At 43.0% G+C, this 21,051-nt stretch overlaps 1 protein-coding gene across 2 annotated transcripts in view; it reads right to left on the bottom strand.

Annotated features, from left to right (window-relative positions):
• Positions 1-644: 644 nt before the first annotated feature.
• LOC126541724 (lysosomal dipeptide transporter MFSD1-like) overlaps positions 645-21,051 on the bottom strand; it is a 36,117-nt gene continuing 15,710 nt past the window's right edge. For both annotated transcript variants that reach the window (XM_050188630.3, XM_055076882.1), the window contains exons 9-13: positions 18,752-18,908; positions 11,822-11,919; positions 6,597-6,709; positions 3,507-3,554; positions 645-808 (exon numbers count right to left, since the gene is read on the bottom strand). In XM_050188630.3, the coding sequence (XP_050044587.1) occupies positions 771-808; positions 3,507-3,554; positions 6,597-6,709; positions 11,822-11,919; positions 18,752-18,908 (454 nt within the window). In that variant the 3' untranslated portion in view covers positions 645-770. The remainder of the gene's footprint in view (positions 809-3,506; positions 3,555-6,596; positions 6,710-11,821; positions 11,920-18,751; positions 18,909-21,051) is intronic.

Raw genomic sequence — 21,051 nt, 5'->3', positions numbered from 1 at the left:
TTGCAGTCTAGAGGGAGAAAGACTGATGCACGTGGACTCTTTGGAATGACTTTGCTGCAGAAGAACCATGTTTGTTGCACAGACACATCAGTTTCTGAGAAAACACTTAGAGCAGACCCCTTCTGCACAGTAGTTGCCAATAAGCATGTTTCGCTTCAGGCAGCCTATCAATTTGTTGCCTCGATTTAGGCAAAGCAATTTATTATTTGGCTAAACTCATTGTTTGCATTCCTTTAGAATGATACGCTGTGCTGTGGTATTATACTAAGCCTTTTCAACAAATGCGACACTACCACGTTCATCTAATGACGTGCTGCTCCTTTGTATTATTACAATCAATTGCTGTGGTGCACACGCACGATCACCTTTCCAGTTATTACAGCCTCTTGGCAGACCTGACACCCAGTTAACAGCAATACATGTATCGAACAATGTGAATGACCCTTTTTTTGCCAAACAGACTCTCTGTGACCCTTATAATACACTTTGTGTAGGAATAGAAAATACTCAGTATTCAGTATTTGAAGGCAGCTTTCTTGTTTCTTTAATATTTTGTTCGATTAAAATACTTCATTCACTATTTGAGCATGCCTAATTTTAAATAATACACAAACAGAATGTTGATAGAGCAGAGAATATACTAGCACGATATAATAAAATAGTTTAATGAGTGATGAGAATCAACGATATTGTGGAGAGCAATAAAAGGTGCCTAGCTTATGACTTGTATCACTGTCCCCATTCGCACACGTATCAAGAATTGCATAATATCAGTCTTTCTTCAGGCGACTCTGATTGAGAACTCCACCTACAAAAGCAGACAAGAACAGATTTGATGCATAAATGTGCAGTTCCGTGCAAAATGCAAGAAACGTGTCAAAGTTACACAGACAAAGGCAAGCTAAACAAAAATTTCAAAAAGGAAGCACTCTATGGATGGCAGCCAGAGTTGTGGCCATTGCTGCTTTATATACACTGTCATGCTTTAAGAAAACCTTTTGCAAATTGAGCTGCTTGATCATAAATTGAGTACACAGAGACAAGGTGATGCACGAGTTAGTGTCATCGCTCTCAATGTACAATAAAAAATTGACTTTTTTTGGTTTCAAGTCATCGGGTAGCTCCATAATGATACCACACATATTACTGTTGTACAGTTTTTTTTCATGCAGATTCTGTGAAGTGATAAGCAGGTGAGTGGGGATCTGTTTTCTGGATGTAAATTCATCATAGTAGTTAGAAACCATTAGCTGGTTGTGCACAAGTGAAAGCTTCCATGATCGGTTATAGGGTTCTCTTAGTTACAATGCTAGTGAAATATTTACAGTGACTGTCATACTTAACCAAAACATGCCTTAGACACCTTTTCGCTTCTCCTGCAGAGGGTGCTGGTTATTTCTAGTTGAGTTTGGCACATCTTTTGAAAGCATTTTATGTTTGCTCCTCATAGAATGTGCTTAGTAACGTTAAGCTGCTTTAGATGCATAATCATTGCCTCGGTCAAGTCTGATGGCAGCTGTACAAACAATGTCGATAAACAAATGAGATAATTAGTCTTCAAGGGGTGTACGGCAGCGCAATTAAAAGACTAGCGCTGTGTGTGTCCCTGTGTGTCTTCTTTTGTCCTGTCTTTTAATCACGCTACCGTACACCCCTTGAAGATGCATTACCAACAAGCCCACATTGCAACCCTGGAGATAATTAAGTTGCACTTCGTGCTAGAAACTGATATTATAGTGAATTTCATAAGGTCAAGGTTTCTATGCTTCTAAAAAAAGAAAAAAAAAAAGAAAGGAAAAGAATTCTACTTCACAGGTCATAAAAACAATCCTAGTACCACAAGCATTTACAAACAAAATTCCACGAGAAAACAAGCACAGGATCAAAAGCACTGATATGCATGGTAAAGATTGTGATGAAAACAAAAAATCTGGACAAATTGCACTACAAGCGGCCATCAGGTGGCACCACTCATACAAATGTCACCATCATGTCATCTGCACACTGTTATGATTGGCGCGTAACATGCCGTGCAAGAAGGATGATCGCAGGACCATGCCTAATTGGAACGGAGGATGGATCCCCAGTTTGCTATGGGTGTCTCGAGAGGTTGCCGGTCTGGCGGGCGCCCCGCAGTGATTACGGGCCCATTTGTGTGTGTGCGTGACCGAGGGGAGAACCCTTTCCATGAACTGTGCGACTCAAGGGGAGAACCTTTTCCGCAAACTGTGCGACTCAAGGGGAGAACCCTTTCTGCAAACTGTGCCACTCAAGGGGAGAACCCTTTCTGCAAACTGTGCCACTCAAGGGGAGACCCTTTCTGCGAACCAAACAGGACCCATGGGTTGCCGCCAGTGGAGGCAAGCACGTGCAACGTCGCCTAGGAGAGAGGGAGCAGCCGCCAAGCACCGACGGGATTCAGTACATGTCACGTGACGTTGATGTGAGCAAAATCCCACCTATGATTTTAGCGGGCCTATTCAAGTGGCCCCGCAATGTATATTTTAAAAATTCATTCTCTTCTTTTTTTATTGTTCACCAACCATGAAATAAACAGCACAAGTTTCGCACTAGAAATCGTCTCCCCCCTTGCCTGGTCGCCATGGTCTACCGGGCGCCTGCAGCCTGCCGAAAACGCCACGCTACCCCGTAGTAACACCGATCGAGGTTCGAGTAACCGGCATCGCAACAATACCGTAGGTTGCAGAGATGTTGACCACTGATACTCCCTCCTGACCCTTTCCAGTCTAATGATTGCCAATGCTAGGCTACCATTTCATTAGCTTACAATTACAACGGTGCAATTATTCTAGAGGCCAAGGTCACTACAATGTTGTTTGCTATATTTGTTTGCAATAACACTGAGAACAGAGACACATCCTGACCGCACTGACACAATGCATGTCCTTATCATCATTACCGAGACATCTGTATGCTCAGTTCTGGTTGCATTTTCCTATGTACTTACTGGTCGCTGGTGTGTTCAGGAGCACATCGCAAGTACAAATGGAGCACCCAAGCGAGACACCCACAATACAGATGCCTGTACTGGCACAATGATGACATAGTCCTATATTCCATTCCCTGCTCAACTATTGGGGTTTTTTGGTGTTCACCGGCAGCACTTGCATGTGAAGACGTGCATGCAAATGAAGAATTCTGTGTTGACTGGTGCTTTTCTTTCTGTAGGCTTGTCAGAATGGCTTCAGGTACACGCACGCAATGTAGGTATACTTCTCTATACTGAAAGTGCAGAACAAGATTACTTTGCTAAATAACAGCAAAAGATGCACTGCTTTTACTCGGACTGTAGATCAAGCAGTGAAAAAAATTTGACAACATTGCAGATTTTACTACATTGAGATTCAGTGTATCGAGGCTCGACTGTACATTTGTTTTTCGCTAAAATTGTAAAAACAGTTCCCCACAGCTTTTACCTACTGTCCGAAGCAAGTAAGGGTACAAAAGACGCGTCTATTAGAACAATAGGTGGACGCAGAGCTTACCTTGCTTAGCATTCACCATAACAAGCAAAAGGCAAGCAATGAGAGAACCTGCAGAGACACACACAAAAAAGAAAGAAGACGAAATGTTGATGCCGGGTCATAGATGTGTGTCCTAAGAGGACAAACACAGGCCATATCTGTGCATTGCTTTAACACGCTCCCTGTGGCAGCACTTTTCGAGGTCCTGATTCCCAAGTGTCATGACCCACTACTAGTAGTTCGTACTTTCCTTCAAGCACAGTGAGAATCATCACTCAGTCATGCATCTTTTCTGAAGGTGCAGAGAGATGGCAGCACTGAGCTTGCGACAGGAATCAACAATAATTTGTCACCTGTGTTGATTTTTGTTTAACACTTCCTCACTACAGGAAAGACCTGAATTTTCACAGCTAGACATGGGAAATAAGCATCATGATGCATCAATAACCCATGCCACAGTGAATATTAGGACTGGGCATCAATAAAAGGAATTAAAATTATCAAGAAATTTAACTCAAATAATTGGAACATTCTAATAGATCAATCAATTGATTAACCAAATTTGCAGTTACCTAAATATGAGAGCTAAAAAAAATCATGACTGTTGGTTCATGTACATAAACACTGAAAGAAGAAAAAGAAAAGACGCTGTGCTAGAAATCAGCAGGAGTGGCCTTTAATAGCATGTTTATGATACTCATACGCAATCATAAGTACAGCAGCAGAGGCAAGGAAGCTTGTTAACATTCTCTGGCATTCTCAGTATGAAATGCGAGAGCCTTTTCAACATGTTGCCAGCCATTTGTTTATTGTTCATGCTGTAGCCAGAGTCTAGATTTTGCCTCTGCCAGCTCGAAGTGCTTTACTATGCAGGTGTCTTTTTTTTTTTCTTCTATCACTCAAGCTTCATAATTAATATAGCAAATATATACATAAACATGACAAACGGTATATACAGAAAGAGGTCCCAGGGTCAAAGACCGATGGAGGCCTCCTATACAACACATGACAAGAAAACCAAAAAGCACATTGCAGTATTTAGATTGTGTGTTTTCAGATCTACAGGCAGCCATCTCAGTGAGAACATTGTAGCTCGATCTGTCGTTCCCTTCCTTTTGTGACCGTAACTGATTAATCACAATCAACATAATTCATCATAATTCATAATCATAATAATAAAGCATAATTAAAGCATAATACAATCAGAACATTAACCCTTTCAGTGCCACTGACGAACCGGTATATTCTCCGGCCTCTCCAGTCAGATGTGCACAGCAAGATGAAATTGACGAGCTCTGAGATAGTTTCCAGATCTGCTGTATATTTCTAGAAGCACATTTTCTCATCTCTCTGGGTTTGCTCAGTATGGGTTTTTGCTAGCACACTGCGGAATGCACCCATTTGTGGGCGTCATTGTGCCGTGTGTATCTGCCGATTGGAGGGTTGGCTCCCGAACTTCGTACACCGCTACTGCAGCAATTCTCAATTCAAATATTCGTTCTGTAGCACAAGAACTACTCTTGCGTGTTTCTGACATCTGTCATATGTTTCAATTTCATTTTATTTTATATCCCAACATGGCTGCACTAACAAGGAATTGTGCATATCAGAACGTCATTGTGCCGTGCGTATCTGCCGATTGGAGGGTTGGCTCCCGAACTTTGTACACCGCTACTGCAGCAGTTCTCCATTCAAATATTCGTTCTGTAGCACAAGAACTACTCTTGCGTGTTTCTGACATCTGTCGTACATTTATAGCAGTTTCATTTTATTTTATTTTATATCCCAACACGGCTGCACTAACATGGAATTATGCATATCAGAACGAAACTAGGTAGGAGATAGAAAATGAAGATAGGAATGCGAGGACCATTTAGGAGTGCATTTGTGATCATTCCTGTGATTTCTTCCCTTCTGAATAACCAAAAGATATAAACTGTTGTGTTTGTTTTATAATATCAGGAAAAGACACAACATTAAAAAAGTTAATTACAATGAGACATTAATCAAATTATTTGAATGGTAATCAATCGATTGTCCAGCCATAGTAAATATGCTGATGTGGGGACACTAAAATGTCAAATACTCAAAGCCTAAAAAAGTTAAATACCAAGTAACTGCCGGTGGACTACACTGCAACTACTATCCTGATACTCGAATAGCTTTTTGAAGCACATGTTACAGCAGGAAATTGGTGATTAAATAAAGGGTGAAAATAGCGTCTACATAATCATTTATTTTCATTTCCTTTAGAAGAAATTAAAAACATGGCAAGCAGTCATGAAACTCCCGAACTGAGAGCATTACAGGGAAAGTAAACTTCATTATAGAACACTTCATCAGTTGGCAGATGTTAAGAGATCAAGAAAGAGTCAAAACACAGCAAAAATTTTGGAATTTCATGCATAGGTATTCATAATTCAATCTGTGAGGTGGTATTCACCTACATTTTCAAAAAAAAGGAGACATTACAAATTTAAGTGGATGTCTTGCTGAACAGACTGGCGACAGGACAGGTGCTCTCAAACGGCTTCCGTCTTGTCATGCTCTTTGTCCCTCATCTTGTTTGCACCGCAAATGGGATATGACCCACTAACTAGCTCAAACCAAGTTTCTGACTGAACACATATGTAAGAACTTTTCAAGTGGGGCTATGCATTGTAATTAAGTGGCTACATATGTTGACAGGCACTTTTACAAAATAATGGCATCTACTCATCCCACAAATTCAATGTGGTATTATGTTCTTATAACTGTTGTTGCTTATATATCTGCTCAAACACAACCAAGTCATTCGTCTGTCCATGTAACAGCCCATGTTCTGTTTTAAATTATATTTTATTTAACATTGCATAATTAGAGCTTTTTAAATAAGGATGAGTTCCCTAGAAGTCGACTGTATGTGAAAATTGAAAAAAATTGCGCATCTGTTTAATTTTCTATAATCCTAGTACACTTATATGCTGAACTTCTGGTAAGAGATAAAAGTCTCAATGTAAGAGTCTAGGCGCTTTTCACGCAAAGCACACATTCTGTTGAATGACACAAATAGCTGTGACAGCATGAACATAATGACACATTCATTAGCCGAGGATAGGCCAACCAACTTACAGCAAAGCCACGCCATGAGAAAGACCTCGAGGACGAAATAACCACTGCTGTCGACAATCATGCCGGACACCATGGCAATAACAGCGAGACCCAGGTTCTGCACAGACTGCATTCTGGAAAAGGTGCAAAATAATCTGACTTCACGAGGGGGTGGGAGAGGCAGTTTGTCAAGTCAACATGGGAGAGCAGGAGCAAACTCACTAGGTAGGATAGGTCCTTGTGTTTATGAAGGGCCAAATTTAAGTGCTCTGTGTAAGCCATTTAATTTATTATTAGGTTTTAAACATCTGGATCGCTAAGATTGTAGTGGCACCACTTCAGCCACCTCTTCCTATTCTATGCGGAGTGGGTGAGTGATATCATTAACTGGGTCACCTGATTAACTTCAGATGAGAGGCCATCAGGGGAATACCTGACCCCTGCCACCCAATAGATTTTTCTAAATGGTACAGTCAGACCTCAATGTAACAATGTAGATAAAATAGGCAATTTGCCTCGTTATATAAACATTTCATTTTAGATTCAACTTTTTCTGTAAATGAGTATAGTCGCCGATGAATTTTTATTACGTGGAAGGGGCTGCAAAATTTTATGCATTATCGGGCAATCGGAAAAAGCAAATCTGAATGAGGAAAGAATTTTGTTGAAGTTGAGAGTCGGCAACGAAAGATACGGTTTCATGCCGTGTTGACGACATCTGCACATTGGTGGTTCGAAGCAAAGCAGGCCACACTTTCGTGTCGACCCCGCCTCCGCGGCTGATATAATGTTGCCCACAGTGAGATGGTGCTATCATGAAAACTGCTGGCAGTGGAGAGCAAATGCTTTGTGTGCCTGTCGCTTCAATGCATCTCCAAAACTGAGATTACGAAGTACTAAATGCATGGGAAGACAGCGCACGTTATGTCACCCCTTGTCGGCACAAGCACCCTTTGCACACACAGCAGATTACATACCTCTAAGACCGGGTGCATGGGCTGCATATGTGCTCAACCATGCTGTAAGCCATGCACAACCACGGCCTCACTAGAAAAGGAGATGCGCGCCAACCTGCCCCATACTTCCTCCCTCCCCACTTCCCTTGCATGCACTTGATCGCATTATCACGAGCTCACTCCCCTCCCCACTTTCCCTTTGCACCCAAAGCACATAGCAGCAAGGCACGATACAATCTTATTGCACTTGGACTTTAAGAAGAACATGATGCTCCTCCACTTCAGCGGTCATTGTAGGTCGAGCGAGGTGCATTTTGAGAGGTGCGGTCACAAGCGGCCGCTTGTTAAGCCATTTCAACTCTACCAGTGTTTAAGCATATCAATTCAACCATTTGACCATTTGTGTGAACGGAAGCTTCCATTTATTGCCTCGGTATTCCTTTGCAGTGGCAGTGAAAATTCATTATAATGGAATTGTGTATAAACACGCTTCGTTATATTGAAATTCTAAATACATGGTGTTCTAGGAACAGGAACTTATAAAACATTAAATACTCTATTATATAGAGAATTTCGCTATAATATTCAAATTCGTTACATAGAGGTTCAACTGTAAATATATATACACAGTAATTTGTGTACCTGTAAAACTAAAAGCACAAATGCAATAAATATAATTGTTTCTCCAAACCAATACACTTGATTCCTCCTTAAAGTATGAATTGTCTGCTGCAGCTGCTGTCTGTATACAGTGAAACCTCGTTAAACCGTAGTTGGCCGGAGCTTGGAAAAAGTACGTACTAAACAGTAGTACTGTTTAACCGAAATATCATGAGATCGCCCACTTTCCTGTCGAAAACAGAACTCTAAGAGAGTGCGATGAAAGCGAAAAAAATAACATGCAGTTTTTATTCACTTCGCGCGACAAAAGCGTTATTTTTGTTTGATGCCGCGGCGGCCTAGCACGACGACAGCGGCCTGAAACTTACTGAAATTGCATGCTAGCTTTTCAGCCAGCGCCCTCTTCTTGACAAACACTCGCATGGCAGATTGCTCGTTGGCGTTACGTATTCTCTGTGCACGCGCGCAGTAGTGTTGCAGAAGTCCCAGGGCACCTTTTTCATTGCTGGGTGCCGAAGTTCGGAATACTTTTTGTTTGGAATAGCTACGTTATCGCGCCCCTGTTCTCGTCGCGACAATTGCATTCACGAGGCTGACGTAATGTGCAGCTTCTGCCACTGTCGGGCCTGAATCGCCTGTGCTGTGGCTTTCCGTGTCGTACTCATCGCTGTCGCTAGTCGACACTTCAGCAACAACAGAGGCAACGATGGCAAAAAGTCGAACCTTGTAGCCGACATCTCTTCGCTGTCGCAGTAGCGCTGCCGAGCAACTTTTTCGCATGCCAAATGCCACACACTGTAGTCAACAGCAGATCACTGTCGCGTGCAAGCGCCGACTTCTTCGTGTCACGTTCGATAGCACGGACGATGCCTAATTTTTCTTCTACGCTGAGCCCCTGGCGTCTTTTTTATCCGAGCTTTGGCATGACGCGAGTCCTCGCTTGCACCACGTCACAACCGTAGAATAAAGAACCACAATGCTCTCTCACAGCCCTCACAGCTCTCTGGCATGGCATCGAAATGATGTTAATGTGGCTTCACGCGCAAACGCACAGGGCACTTGAAGGCCGTTCTGATCTCTGAGGCTTGTTGTTCTGCCGGGCCGCCCAATGGAGACGACGCACCGCCGCGTTTGCGCGACGAAAAGTGGAAATGCTATGTTTAAACCAATGCGCACGCAATAAGCTGGTACGGTTTATGCGGATACAAAACACATTATGTTCAATGGCCGCTGAGTCGGGGATTTGACTTTACTACTTTTAAAACGAAACTACTGTTTAAGCGGGTACGGTTTAACGAGGTTTTACTGTATGTGTATTTATGCACACCTCAAGGAAAGGAGTGAAATACCTGTTTCTACCTAAAAGCTGGGCTCTGCTATAGAAATGTGATGCCACTCAGAAAAAAGAGGAAGCAGGAAAGAAAGAAACAAATGTTAATGATGTTACAGGGGTGATGTTGGGAGCTGTTGGGAGCCAGTAGGGTTACCTCACATAAACATAGGTGCAGGGACAATTTCTGGCGGCACAAACACGAATGGTACCAGCACTCTACTAGGCTCATCTTGTTGCACTGCAGCTATGTGCAAATAGCACACTGCAGTGACTGCGCACCGTAGAAGACACAAGTGCTGCATGTAAACTTCACTTTAAGGCTGCCAGCATCACTGCAGTAATGAGAAAAACTATGTTGGTAAGAGATGCATGAACACACTCACTTGAAATCAACTGGAAGCACAGACGTGTGTCACTGCAAGATGTACCGTATTTACTTGAGTCTAACGCGACCCCGCCCTTGATTGCAACGCGCACCCCTTTGATGTGACTTAAAAAAAGAAACGTCCTTGACAGTACCGTGCACCTCATCCCTTCATACAGAAATACAACTTTCTGTCATTTGGAAAAACAAAGATTTACTCCCAAGTTGTGATAAATAGAAAAAGTCACAGTTTTGCCCAAAAGGCAAAGCATCAATTGCGATAGCAAATTAGAAAACAGCTATATGAAAAGTAAGGATAGTAGTTTTATAGGTCGTATATCGCAAATCGATTTCAAGATAGGAGCCACGCGGCCGCGCCATACGCAGCAGCTACCGGAGTAGAACGGCTCTTCTGTTTGCGCCAGTCCCACACACAAGTTTCGGGAACTCCGCACGCCCGTGATGTGGCCCGGTTTCCGTCCGTCTCCGCACACATGATCACTTTCTTTTTAATTGCGGTGTCGCGTGTCTTCGCAGTCGGCGCTTTCATGCTGACAGACCAAATGCAGAAAATGGGAAGACCGACAGTGTACTAACCTAAGCACACATACTACAGTACATGGAGGAAGCTACGGCTGCTAGGCTCGAAACGCGTACGAGGCGGCCATTTTGAAATGCCGATGGTGATATGGTAATGCAAATTTAGGGTCATATTCAACTCTAAAGCTCATGCAGTTTTTGGACCCATTTTATCGGAAAAAAAAGTGTGCGTTAGATGCGAGTAAATATGGTAAATGCCCAAGGAGGTGCTACATAGTCATGACTTGAGAAGAGGGCAAGGTTTAATCCCTTGTAGCTCTTAATATAGCCATGCTGACATAAAACTCTTGTGAGAAATCATGCCAGGAGAGATACTCTACGCCTAGGTGGTACTATTGTGCGCAACAAAAATGGTTTTAGGGAGTCCTTAACAAACAAGTCAGTAAGTGATGTACAGCATGCTTATTTCCTGTTGAGTTTGTACCTTATCTTGTGTAGAAATTAGGTCAATGAACAAAAAAGAGGTAAGAAAAAGTTTTGTTGGTGCATTTTTTTTGCATCACTCTTCTTAACAACACAACTCTTAATCCACTGCTGTGGGGGTTTAAGTTTTGGCGTAGGGATTCAAAACATTTTTGGGGACCAAAAAAAAAATTGCATGTTACCACTGCACATGTGCAAGATGCAAATTAAGTTCAAGGTTTGCATCAGGCGTGCGACTTTCCGCAAACATTGGGCAAGCTGAAAGTTGCACCAAAAGCCTTGCATCAAAAACCTGGCAGCAACCATCGAGATGACGGCTCTTGCCTTGCACCAAATCCAACCAGATTACAGAGCAATTGTTTATGGTGATGTAGGCTACAACTTTCGTCTTGTGCAGAAAACAAGGATTGAGTGATACATCACCAATGTTTTTGAAATCGGTGCCTAGTTCTGGGAGCTTATCAACAGAACCCAGTGGGACTCCTCTGATGTAGCCATTGCTTACTTGAGGGGAGGGAAATGCACCTGCTTTAGAGACTCCACAGTGCAAACTTAGCAACTCGGATTTGGTATTAACAACAAAGTGCACCTGAGGACATTAGTTCACTTAGTGTACTTCTCACAGTTTGCCATATCATTTTTGTTGCAGTGGAACTGCAAGTGCAAGGTGCAAAGTGGTGGTGCAAGAACATGTTACAAAACTTCCTGCAACCATGTGCTTCAATTCTGCATGTTTGCCAATCCTTATCCCCACCAAAACTTCAGAGCTGCTATGCTAGAACTGTAAAAGGTCTCAACAGGCTGACGTCATACAGCCACGATTCTCACCAGATAAAACTCTTTTGAAAAGCTTAGTGTACTTATACCACATGGGTGTAGCACACAGTTGCTCCTTGTTCCATTAAATCAGAAAGGCTGGCAATAGGGCTAATGAGCTCTCATCACTTACATGCCATAAGCAGTGCCCAGCTGATGTTCAGGTATCACCATGGCAACCAAAGGCCAGAACGCACACGCCAGAAGCGAATACATCAGCCCCATCAGAACCTGAAAAAAAAGTGTAAGTGATACACTAAATTAACGACAGCACACTGTGCAATCACGTATATGGAGCATTGGTGAAAATACAACATCAAGTGCCTAAAAAATATTTGTGGACATCTGAAATGAACTATATCTGGATAGCCTAAAATATCTGTTTCTTAAAGGAACACTAAAGAAGAACACTACATCAGTTTTTACAGATAAGGTGTTCATTGAAAACTCTATTTTCACAAATTTCATGGCAATAGGTTGATTAGAAGAGAAAATAAATGTCAGTTACATTTCTTCAATTTTTCACTGAAACACTAGCGTCATTGCGACCTGCATTGTTGGTAATCTGCTATATTAAGTTATTTTAAAAATCTAACGCTCTTAAGAGGAAGCTTTAGCTCAGGTGCTCCGATCTAAATACATGTAAAAAGAGAATTCGTTTTTCTCGGCAACCACTGCACCAAGTTTGACGGGGTATGTTGCATTTAAAAGAAAAACTTAAAATCTAGTGACTGTCGGTTTCGAATTTTTGATTTAGGTCGTCAATATTTTATTAAAAATTGGCAAAAATCTCAAATTTTCAGAAAACGAAACTAACAAGTTTACAACTCCGTAACTCAGCAAGAAAAATGATATCGCAATTCTGTGAATTGTACCTAATAGCACATCTAAAGCGGACAAATTTGACATCTTACAGATGAATCTCAAAAAAATGTATTATGTAATTACAACTTTTGCAGAACCCTCGTAAACAATGTAACAAATTCACGTAAGATGTAAAATGACATATGAAATTTGTCCGCTTTGAATTATCTAATGGATGCCGTTTAGAGAACTGCAATATCTGTTTTTTATGCAGACCTATTAGTTTGTAAACTTCGTGCTTCTATTTTTTTTCGAACTTCTAAATTTTTGAAAACCTTTTTAACAGAATTCAAGCCCTAAATCAAAATTCCGCTTCCAACCGACACTAGAATTTAGCTTTCTCTCTCAAATGCAACAAATTTCATTAATATCGAACCAGGGGTTATCTCAGAAAAGCGTTTTTGCGTTTTTACATGTATTTGAATAGGCCGCGTCGGAGTTGGGCCCGAGCTAAAGCTTCCTCTTAATTGCCCTTCTACACTGGAAATGAGCTTGAGGCTCCACCGTGCTATGGCTTCCCGTTGATAGTACTAACCTGCATGTCATTCAAAACACAAGAGATTCTTTAGAAAACGAACCCTGCTGGTACAATGTATGCAATAAAAGCCGAGCATATTGATGGACCATCATACTGTTACGGGAAGGAAGAAGCGCATGCCTATTCACAGATTGCTTTTAATGGCGGAGCAAACAAGTGTTAGAGAAGCGATAATCCTAAACTCTCCTTCCACTGTCAGCATCTTTTTCTTCCCACTTTACAGACTGTAACAACATCGTAGAGTTTTCTACAAAAATTACTAAAAGGGAACTCTCTGGTGCCAGTGTCTGCGGTAGACAAGGGTGGCTGTTCAGACAGCACAGGAGTGTTGCGCAGCACACACACACTCCTTGCCTATATTTTGTCCAAGGTAGATGTATACATTGGAGCAAAGCTTCTATAAAAGCTTATACGTTCAAAAACGTGGCAGTCCGTCAGTGGTTAATGGGGCTTAGCACCATCTGTGTGTCGAAGGGACGCTTCTGGCGGAATGAAAAATAAAGTAATGCCATATCCAGGAAAAAAGAAGAAACATCAGACCAACAAAAATTACTTTGTTGGCATGCCACAACTTGACTCAATGTGCCTTTCAAGCGAAGAATAGGTGTTTAGTATGGTGCAAAAAAAAAAAAAAAATGTCAGTCTTGTGGTCTTCACTAACGCTACTGGTTGTCACTGTTTCTTCTTTTACCCTCCCACCCCACCATCTCCCCCCAAAATAATCTTTGGTTTTCAATGCTGGTAGCATTGTCCCCAAGGATGTCAAGCAATAACGGCCATTGCAGCTGCATGGCCATCGCAGCTGCACGAAGGCAGCTAAAGTGAACAAATATCTTCGTTATTTGTTCACTTTAGCCGAGTCGTAACTTGCTGCTTTTGATTGAACATGGTGACTCATGATGAAACATCTTAAATAACCACGTCCAGCAATTAAGCTCGCTGGATTAAAGCATGACATGTGAGGGGGGACTTTAATAGCTGGCGAACCCTACGAGCATGCCTTTTTTCCACACTCTACAAGGGCTGCATTGCATTGTTATTGATGGTGGCATGAACACCAGTTTCTAGTGGAAGCTGGAAAAGAGGCATACTATTTTATTAAAGATAAAGTGAAAGACGGTCTTATTCTCCTTGCGTGCCACATCTAAATAACAGTGGTAAGGAATTTTATTTTTGAATGACATAGATTGCCTTGTTTTTAACTATATTTTTCTTTAGCAGTGTGTTTCCTCCTCACCTAGCTGTGCTTCTATCGTATTTCCTACAGCCGCCACTAAGCTTAAACATTAAACTTAAACAAATTTAACAGAAAGGTAAACATAAGCAACAAATAATGCCACAAGGGCATCTGATGCAATGAGTGTGAATATTTGACAAATCTATGTACTAGTACTACTCATTTCTGTGGTAAGTGAATGATTGCAGTTCCAAAGCTCCCTCTGGCAATTTTTGCAGAAAACTGATGACATGCATACACCGCTTACTTTTTCCGGTGACCACATTTTCCGGTGACCATTTTCACCGTCACTGCAAGTGACACTACGCTTTATGTTCTATATAGTACCTATTGGCGAGGTCAAAGTAAGAGTCTCCAGATCGATTTTGACAACATTGGTGTAACTTAACGTCCACTCAATGCTCTGTATGTGTATTTCTACTACATTGCGCCCCTACAGGAAACCTGCCACTGTGATTTGGAATCAAACCCTCAACCTTGTGCTCACTAGCAGAACCCCAATGCTTCTGCAGTGGGCACCAGCACGTTTCTGTTAATATGAACATCTGTTAAGATTGTTAGATACGGGACCTTTTCCTGAGCCTCCTTCGAGTTCACCAGGCCACATCGAATCGCGGCACACCTAATTAAGGAGTGCAGAAGCACATCTACCACGTTCCCGAGGAGTGGCACGCCCAAACAAGTTGGCGTCCCCCACCTCGTGCGCCACATGTGGAGCTATTCACTGCTTGACTCTTCCCGAAAGTATAGCGAAAGTATAGCGTTACCTGGCACGGTTCCAGGTAACGTGGGTCCCGAGCAAAGCTGCTTTGCAGCTCTGAAAGGTCGCTTGAAGATAACCCATCTCCTCCCATCCGCCTATTGTGATGGCGCTTGCAAGCCGCGAGGCAACGACGGCCGTAATGCACCGTGAAGCCCTGGGAGCAATCCCCCCCCGTCTGCCTTTGTGACGGCAGTTGCAGACCAGGTAGGCAATACCACAGACAAGTAATCCCTCGGACAATTGGAGCCCAAGGAGCGACCCTCTGTGCTGGGTGTGACTTACATTCGCACGGGCGCCTACCATTGGCTGAAAATGACGGCACCTGAGCGGGCTCGACGATTGGCTGAACAGGACGTGACCTCGAGACACCGAAGGGGTTAAAAGCCAGAGACCGGGAGCAGCAAGGGAGCATTCCTTCATTCATCTCTTTCGAGCTTCTTGCCATGGACCGCAGCGTCCGAGTTGCTGCCGGCCCGTAATGACTTTAAGACTTAATTTCTTTGTACTCTCACTGTAAATAATGTAAATAAACCTCTAGTTTTCATCTCAAAGTCCTCCTCAACCTCGGCCAACTCCCACACCCAACGGCAAGGTCCAATATCTGGGGGACAGCAATTGGGATTGTCCTCCAGGTCCAACAACTATATGTCAGCGCTGGGATCGTCCTACAACCCCAACAAGATAAACAGATTTCCAAAGGTTTTTTCGTGCTCATCTTCAAGCAGGTCTACAGAGTACATAAAAAAAATTTTAGATCTACTTCTAGATTTCTGAACCAAAGCAGGTACTGCAGAAGCTTGAACTAAGCTGAATTCTCTTGCTGTCGATTGTGTAAATCCTCGGGTACCATGGCCATGGCACGTATAGCAAACGTGCTGGGCGCGCGCATGCCAAGCAGGTTGTGGAGTGGGGAAACCTTCCTTTCGTGGGCAGGGCATGGAAATCGCAAGTGCTATCTGTGCCACCGGGTGTGTCCCGTGAGGTCCTTCTGACATCGCCCGACTCTTTGGTCACTAGCAAGCAGCGAGTGTGGAAGTCTCCGCCACCACTCTCATTTTCCCATGCATGGTTATTCAACCGCGTTTTCTGCCATGGCAATTGCTGTGGCCGACGATATCCCCAGCTGGTAAGTCGGAAGCCCTTCTTTACCTAGCATATTAGTCTCTTCGAGGAAACCCTTAGTCATGCCAACTATAGCTAGTTGGCCTGCTCAAAGTGTTACTTTCAATCATAATGAATGCTTTCTGAGTGTAGCCATGGTTGTCGTCTATTATAGTTTCCTCAAGCTTGTACTGGACCGTGGTTGCTTGAGCAGGCGTGCACCAACCGTGGAACTCGGTGTGCTGAGGCAAAGCGCTGTAGGCATCTCCCCCTTATCCCAACACTATGCGGCCACCTCACCTGACAAAGGCATGCAAAATGGTAACACTTGTCACTATAGCCTAAAGTGAAGTTTAGTCACGTGAGAAAAAAAAGAAATTAAATTATGGAGTTTAACGTGCCAAAACCACTTTCTGATTATGAGGCACGCCGTAGTGGAGAACTCCGGAAATTTTGACTACCTGGGGTTCTTTAACGTGCACCTAAATCTAAGTACACGGGTGTTTTCGCATTTCGCCCCCATCGAAATACAGCTGCTGTGGCCGGGATTCGATCCCGCGACCTTGTGCTCAGCAACCCAACACCATAGCCACTGAGCAACCACGGCGGGTTTTAGTCACGAGAAGCTCATGCATGTAGGATGTGTTAAGGAGTCGTGAAATACTTATAACTATACCGGTTTTAACAATATATCAGTTATGACAATGAAAAACTGCTGCACCGTCAACTTTTGTATCTTTTCTATGGGGCAATAACCCACTTACTACAATGTCCCCATGCCACATTATCGGTTTTAACAATGAAGTCTGGCTGCTCGGTGTCCGTGCTGAAAGGTAATGGAATACGAAATCCTTGAAAAGAAAAAAGAAAAAGTGAAATGCAAGCCACTGCATAATCGCCCACCACCCCAGCTGCTGCTGCATGCTTCTCTCCATGAAAGATGCATGCCAGCCTCGCACGCATTTTTCCCACTGCCCTTCCACCCCTCCAAACACTAATGGGCTGTGCCCATAGCTCTGCGCTGTGCCACCCTACGAAACAGGAATGGACCGCTGCCAGCACTACTCCCAGATTAGGGCACCCTACCCAGATTGCTCGCTCGGTCAGGCCCTCACAGTTCTTTATTCTATGGCTCTCATTCTGCGCAATTCTGCTAACGGATTAAGTCGCTCGTGCTTGTCTTGCCAGTAAAAAGAAATTGCCGGTAATTGCCGGTAAAAAGAAAGCACACTGCTCTAGATTTGGAAACGAAGTGCTTCTAACCGATGAGGCGATCGTCACGAACGTGCTTGCATCAGATAGCGACAGTGAAGGCCACGACAGTAGCGCTGACGCTGTAAGGCAGGCTGCCCTCAATATTGTTCCCACAGGAGCTCCTGTAGATGATTCAGTCCCTCATAGGCTTGTTTTCGTGAGGGACCTTGCGCTTCACTACGTGGAGCACCTGGATGCCTTGGAGAAGGATGTCGGCAAGCTTCGCGTAAAGCAGGCAAGGCTGATGGACATGTGGTTTTATCGTGCAAGCCAGTGGGAAGTATGTGGAGAGATGCTTATGGCGATCACGTCCCAGCATTTCTTCTGGATTTCCCAAGCTGAGATGCTGCTATGGCAACCTTCCAGCATTGTTTATAAGGTGCCTTTTGGGGCCACCAAAGCGATGCTTTGGCGGAGCTCATATGTCACTTGCCACCCGTGACCCCTCTTTGCAGTTGTTATAGCAGTGCCATTCTTGAACACTGACAGCCACGGCTTGTTAACAACACGTGATTACAGCGCGCAGGAACCAGAGTTAAACAGTTAAATGAGTCAATAGAATCAGAAGCCGGATGAAGGAAGGCGGTGGGGCGAACTGGCCTCCCCACCATTATAGTTTTCTTGGAACAGCTACGCCATCGCCAATTTTGATTTTTTTTTCATGCAACCTGGTGATAACAATTATCGGTTATAACAATGGAATTTTCGTGTAACTTGAATATTGTTATAAGTGGGTTCGACTGTAGTTATAAAACTGATCTGACACATCCAAGTGTTCATGCACGGGCGTGGGGATCATACATGCTGGCATATGCTGCCTAAAGCAACACCAATTTAAGGCGATGGATGGCAAGTATGTATTGTATGCGGTGACACTGCTCAAAAGATGTTCATTTGTGCACAGAGAAATGTGTGCCATGATTTGCTGTAGCAGTGACAGATGGCACTACACCTGTGTTGCAGTGATGTCAAAAGTTGCCCATTTGTGACCATGGGGCTAGGCTTTATCACTCGATATTGAGAACCAATCTCAAGAATACCGCCAAGATAACACTTGAACTTTGCTGCAGAGCAGAGATAAAGTGTAGTGAATGTGAACAACACCATTAACTTTCTGTGAAAGGGGAAAAACGAGTCATAAATGGATACATGTTCCACCTGAAGCGGGCACCTAGGCAGGCCAGGTGCCGCCACGTCAGGTGATGACAACTTCTGCTGCATTCGTGTAAAAAAAAAGCGGGTAGAAGACCTAGACAAAAACTGATTCTGCGGTAAAAACACGAAGCAGACTATGCATCACAATTACCATGGCAATCCAGGGGTTGAGGAAGGTGAAGGCAAGCAGCCCGTGAGCAGCAAGTGTTCCAAAGACCGCCGCTGTGACCCAGATCAGGTTTCTACCCAGCAAATCCACCAGGATGCCAAAGACGGGTGAGGCAAAAGCCGAAATGAGGTAAGGGACACTGTAAAAAATTAAAAATTGCATAGAGAAAGATGGACTGGCAGTAAATGGTATTTTTACATGGAGCATACACTGTGCTTTTCTTCTTCTCCAATTCCAAGCTCAAAAATGCACCTCATGTGATTTTTGAAACTATGCTGTGAATATAAAGGAAGGTTTATTATCTGTTATTTGATGCAGTAGTGCTACAAAAGAAGGTTGAACTATAGAAGGAAGCCAACCATTTGCCTAGCTCGACATTCTACAAAATGAAATTCTTCAGGTCTATGCTGTGAAGGTGTTGTGAAACAGATGCTGCAGGGCGACGTTGGGGAAGACCTATCTTCATTGGTTTGCACCACACAATTTTAATGGCGAGGATGCACTAATTAGAGGCAACTGAATGTATGACTGAAAACCCAGCAACTACCACTGCTTATGCAGCAGAAGCAATGCGCAGGATCTTTTATCCCTGATATTTCTTTTACATTGTCACTATATTCTGGGACAGGTCGTGTCATATCCATAATAATGTAGAAAGAAATTTAAAACGAAATGGATCCTTGTAAAAAATGAAACTTCAAATGCGACCAAAACAGCAAGTGTCACTGTAGTACGCAACAGTGCTACTTCAACAGTGAAGCCATTGGCCCTTTATTGAAGACTGCTGACTACAGGCAACATACTGGACAATTTTCTTTTCTTGCTAATTTCGATATTGAGTACTCTATTTCTGACTAAATGACTTCAGCCGACACTGTATGACATGCAGCATGCGTCAATTGTTGGTTTGGAGCAGGAACAAAGGATAAGTAAGAAGTTTGGCACGCGACTCGCTTTCTTTTGAAAGCGCTGTCACAGGAGACAGGCTGATGCAAGATCTCTGGCTGTGGGGGTTTCGTACATGCGATGCAAAGCAGATGAAATGTGCATTGATGGTTCGCATACGACGAAAGCTGTCTGTGCAAGCTCTAAACAAAGCCTCAGGTGGATTGGGATGAAGTCCACTTCCAGTTTTCTGTCTGGGGGTTACCCACCTGCTGCTGAAGAAGCTTCAGTAAAATATATTTTTATTTTTGCTGATTATGCTTATTCTCTGTGTTTTGCACATTTAGATATATATCTGCTGTCATTAAAGAGTTAAGGGAAGTTTCGCAGCTATATTAGTGCAGTGAAGGTTGCTGTGCGGCGGTGTGCTTGGTGTCAACCGTCAGCAATGTAAACGGCATTGGAGTCCCAAATTTTTGCTTTAGAAAGCAATTATCAGCCATTATAAAATTAATGTTACTTAGTGTATACATAACTGAAATGGATGAAGACTTCTTGGCACACTTTTCTTTATTATTATTATTATTTTTTTTTTGGACAGTAATTCGTAATTTTTGTTTCTCATGTCAAGTTTTACTGGCTCCACGTTGGAGGTGAGCTAGGAGTTTGTACGGTTGCGATGGTAAAAGCTGCTGGCATGGTCCGGTAATGCAGCCAGTGCGGGAGCCCTTAAGCAGTCGTACCATGGCTTTGCTGATGAATCACTACTAAGAACAGCCACAAAACAGACCCCTAGTACTTCTGGAGGGTGTGAGAATGCACTTATACAGCTTTGCTGTTTTTAATGTATCAATTGCAAAGATTGGCATACATCCTGCAGAGGATCTCTTTCCTTTCTGTGGTGGCAGCTCGAAAGCCTTCATTCCTCTATTTGAAACAATATGCACCTTGGGCACTACCGCTCTGGTGGCATTACTGCAGCATCTGCACTGTTTCTCATCACTGGAGATGTTGCACAATATAACTTCTAGGGCAGCCACTTCACAAAAATTCCATTTGCAATATGGTGCATGTCACCTCCTAAGGGTTGTCCAAATTAAAAAAAGAAAGAAAAAGAAATCACAGGATGAAGAGGTGGCTAAAAGACTAAGTAAGCACAGGTAAAAAAAAAAAAAAGCAGCTTCTTTTCTTTTTTTGACTTTCCTAATCTTTGAATGAATAGATATGGCCATGAATTATTTTTCAGAGCTAACATCAATTGTGAACTAAGGTTTGATATGTGTACAAATAGTGTATGCTTGTTCTGTAACCTAAAATAATATATGTGGAGTTATAAAAACGGTGCCCTGCATGCCATGTGACCCATTCTCATGGTAAACACAAAGCCAGGTAAATGC

The sequence above is a fragment of the Dermacentor andersoni genome, chromosome 2, assembly GCF_023375885.2.
Source record: "Dermacentor andersoni chromosome 2, qqDerAnde1_hic_scaffold, whole genome shotgun sequence".
Taxonomy (NCBI): domain Eukaryota; kingdom Metazoa; phylum Arthropoda; class Arachnida; order Ixodida; family Ixodidae; genus Dermacentor; species Dermacentor andersoni.
This window is presented reverse-complemented; position numbering and strand designations above follow the sequence as displayed.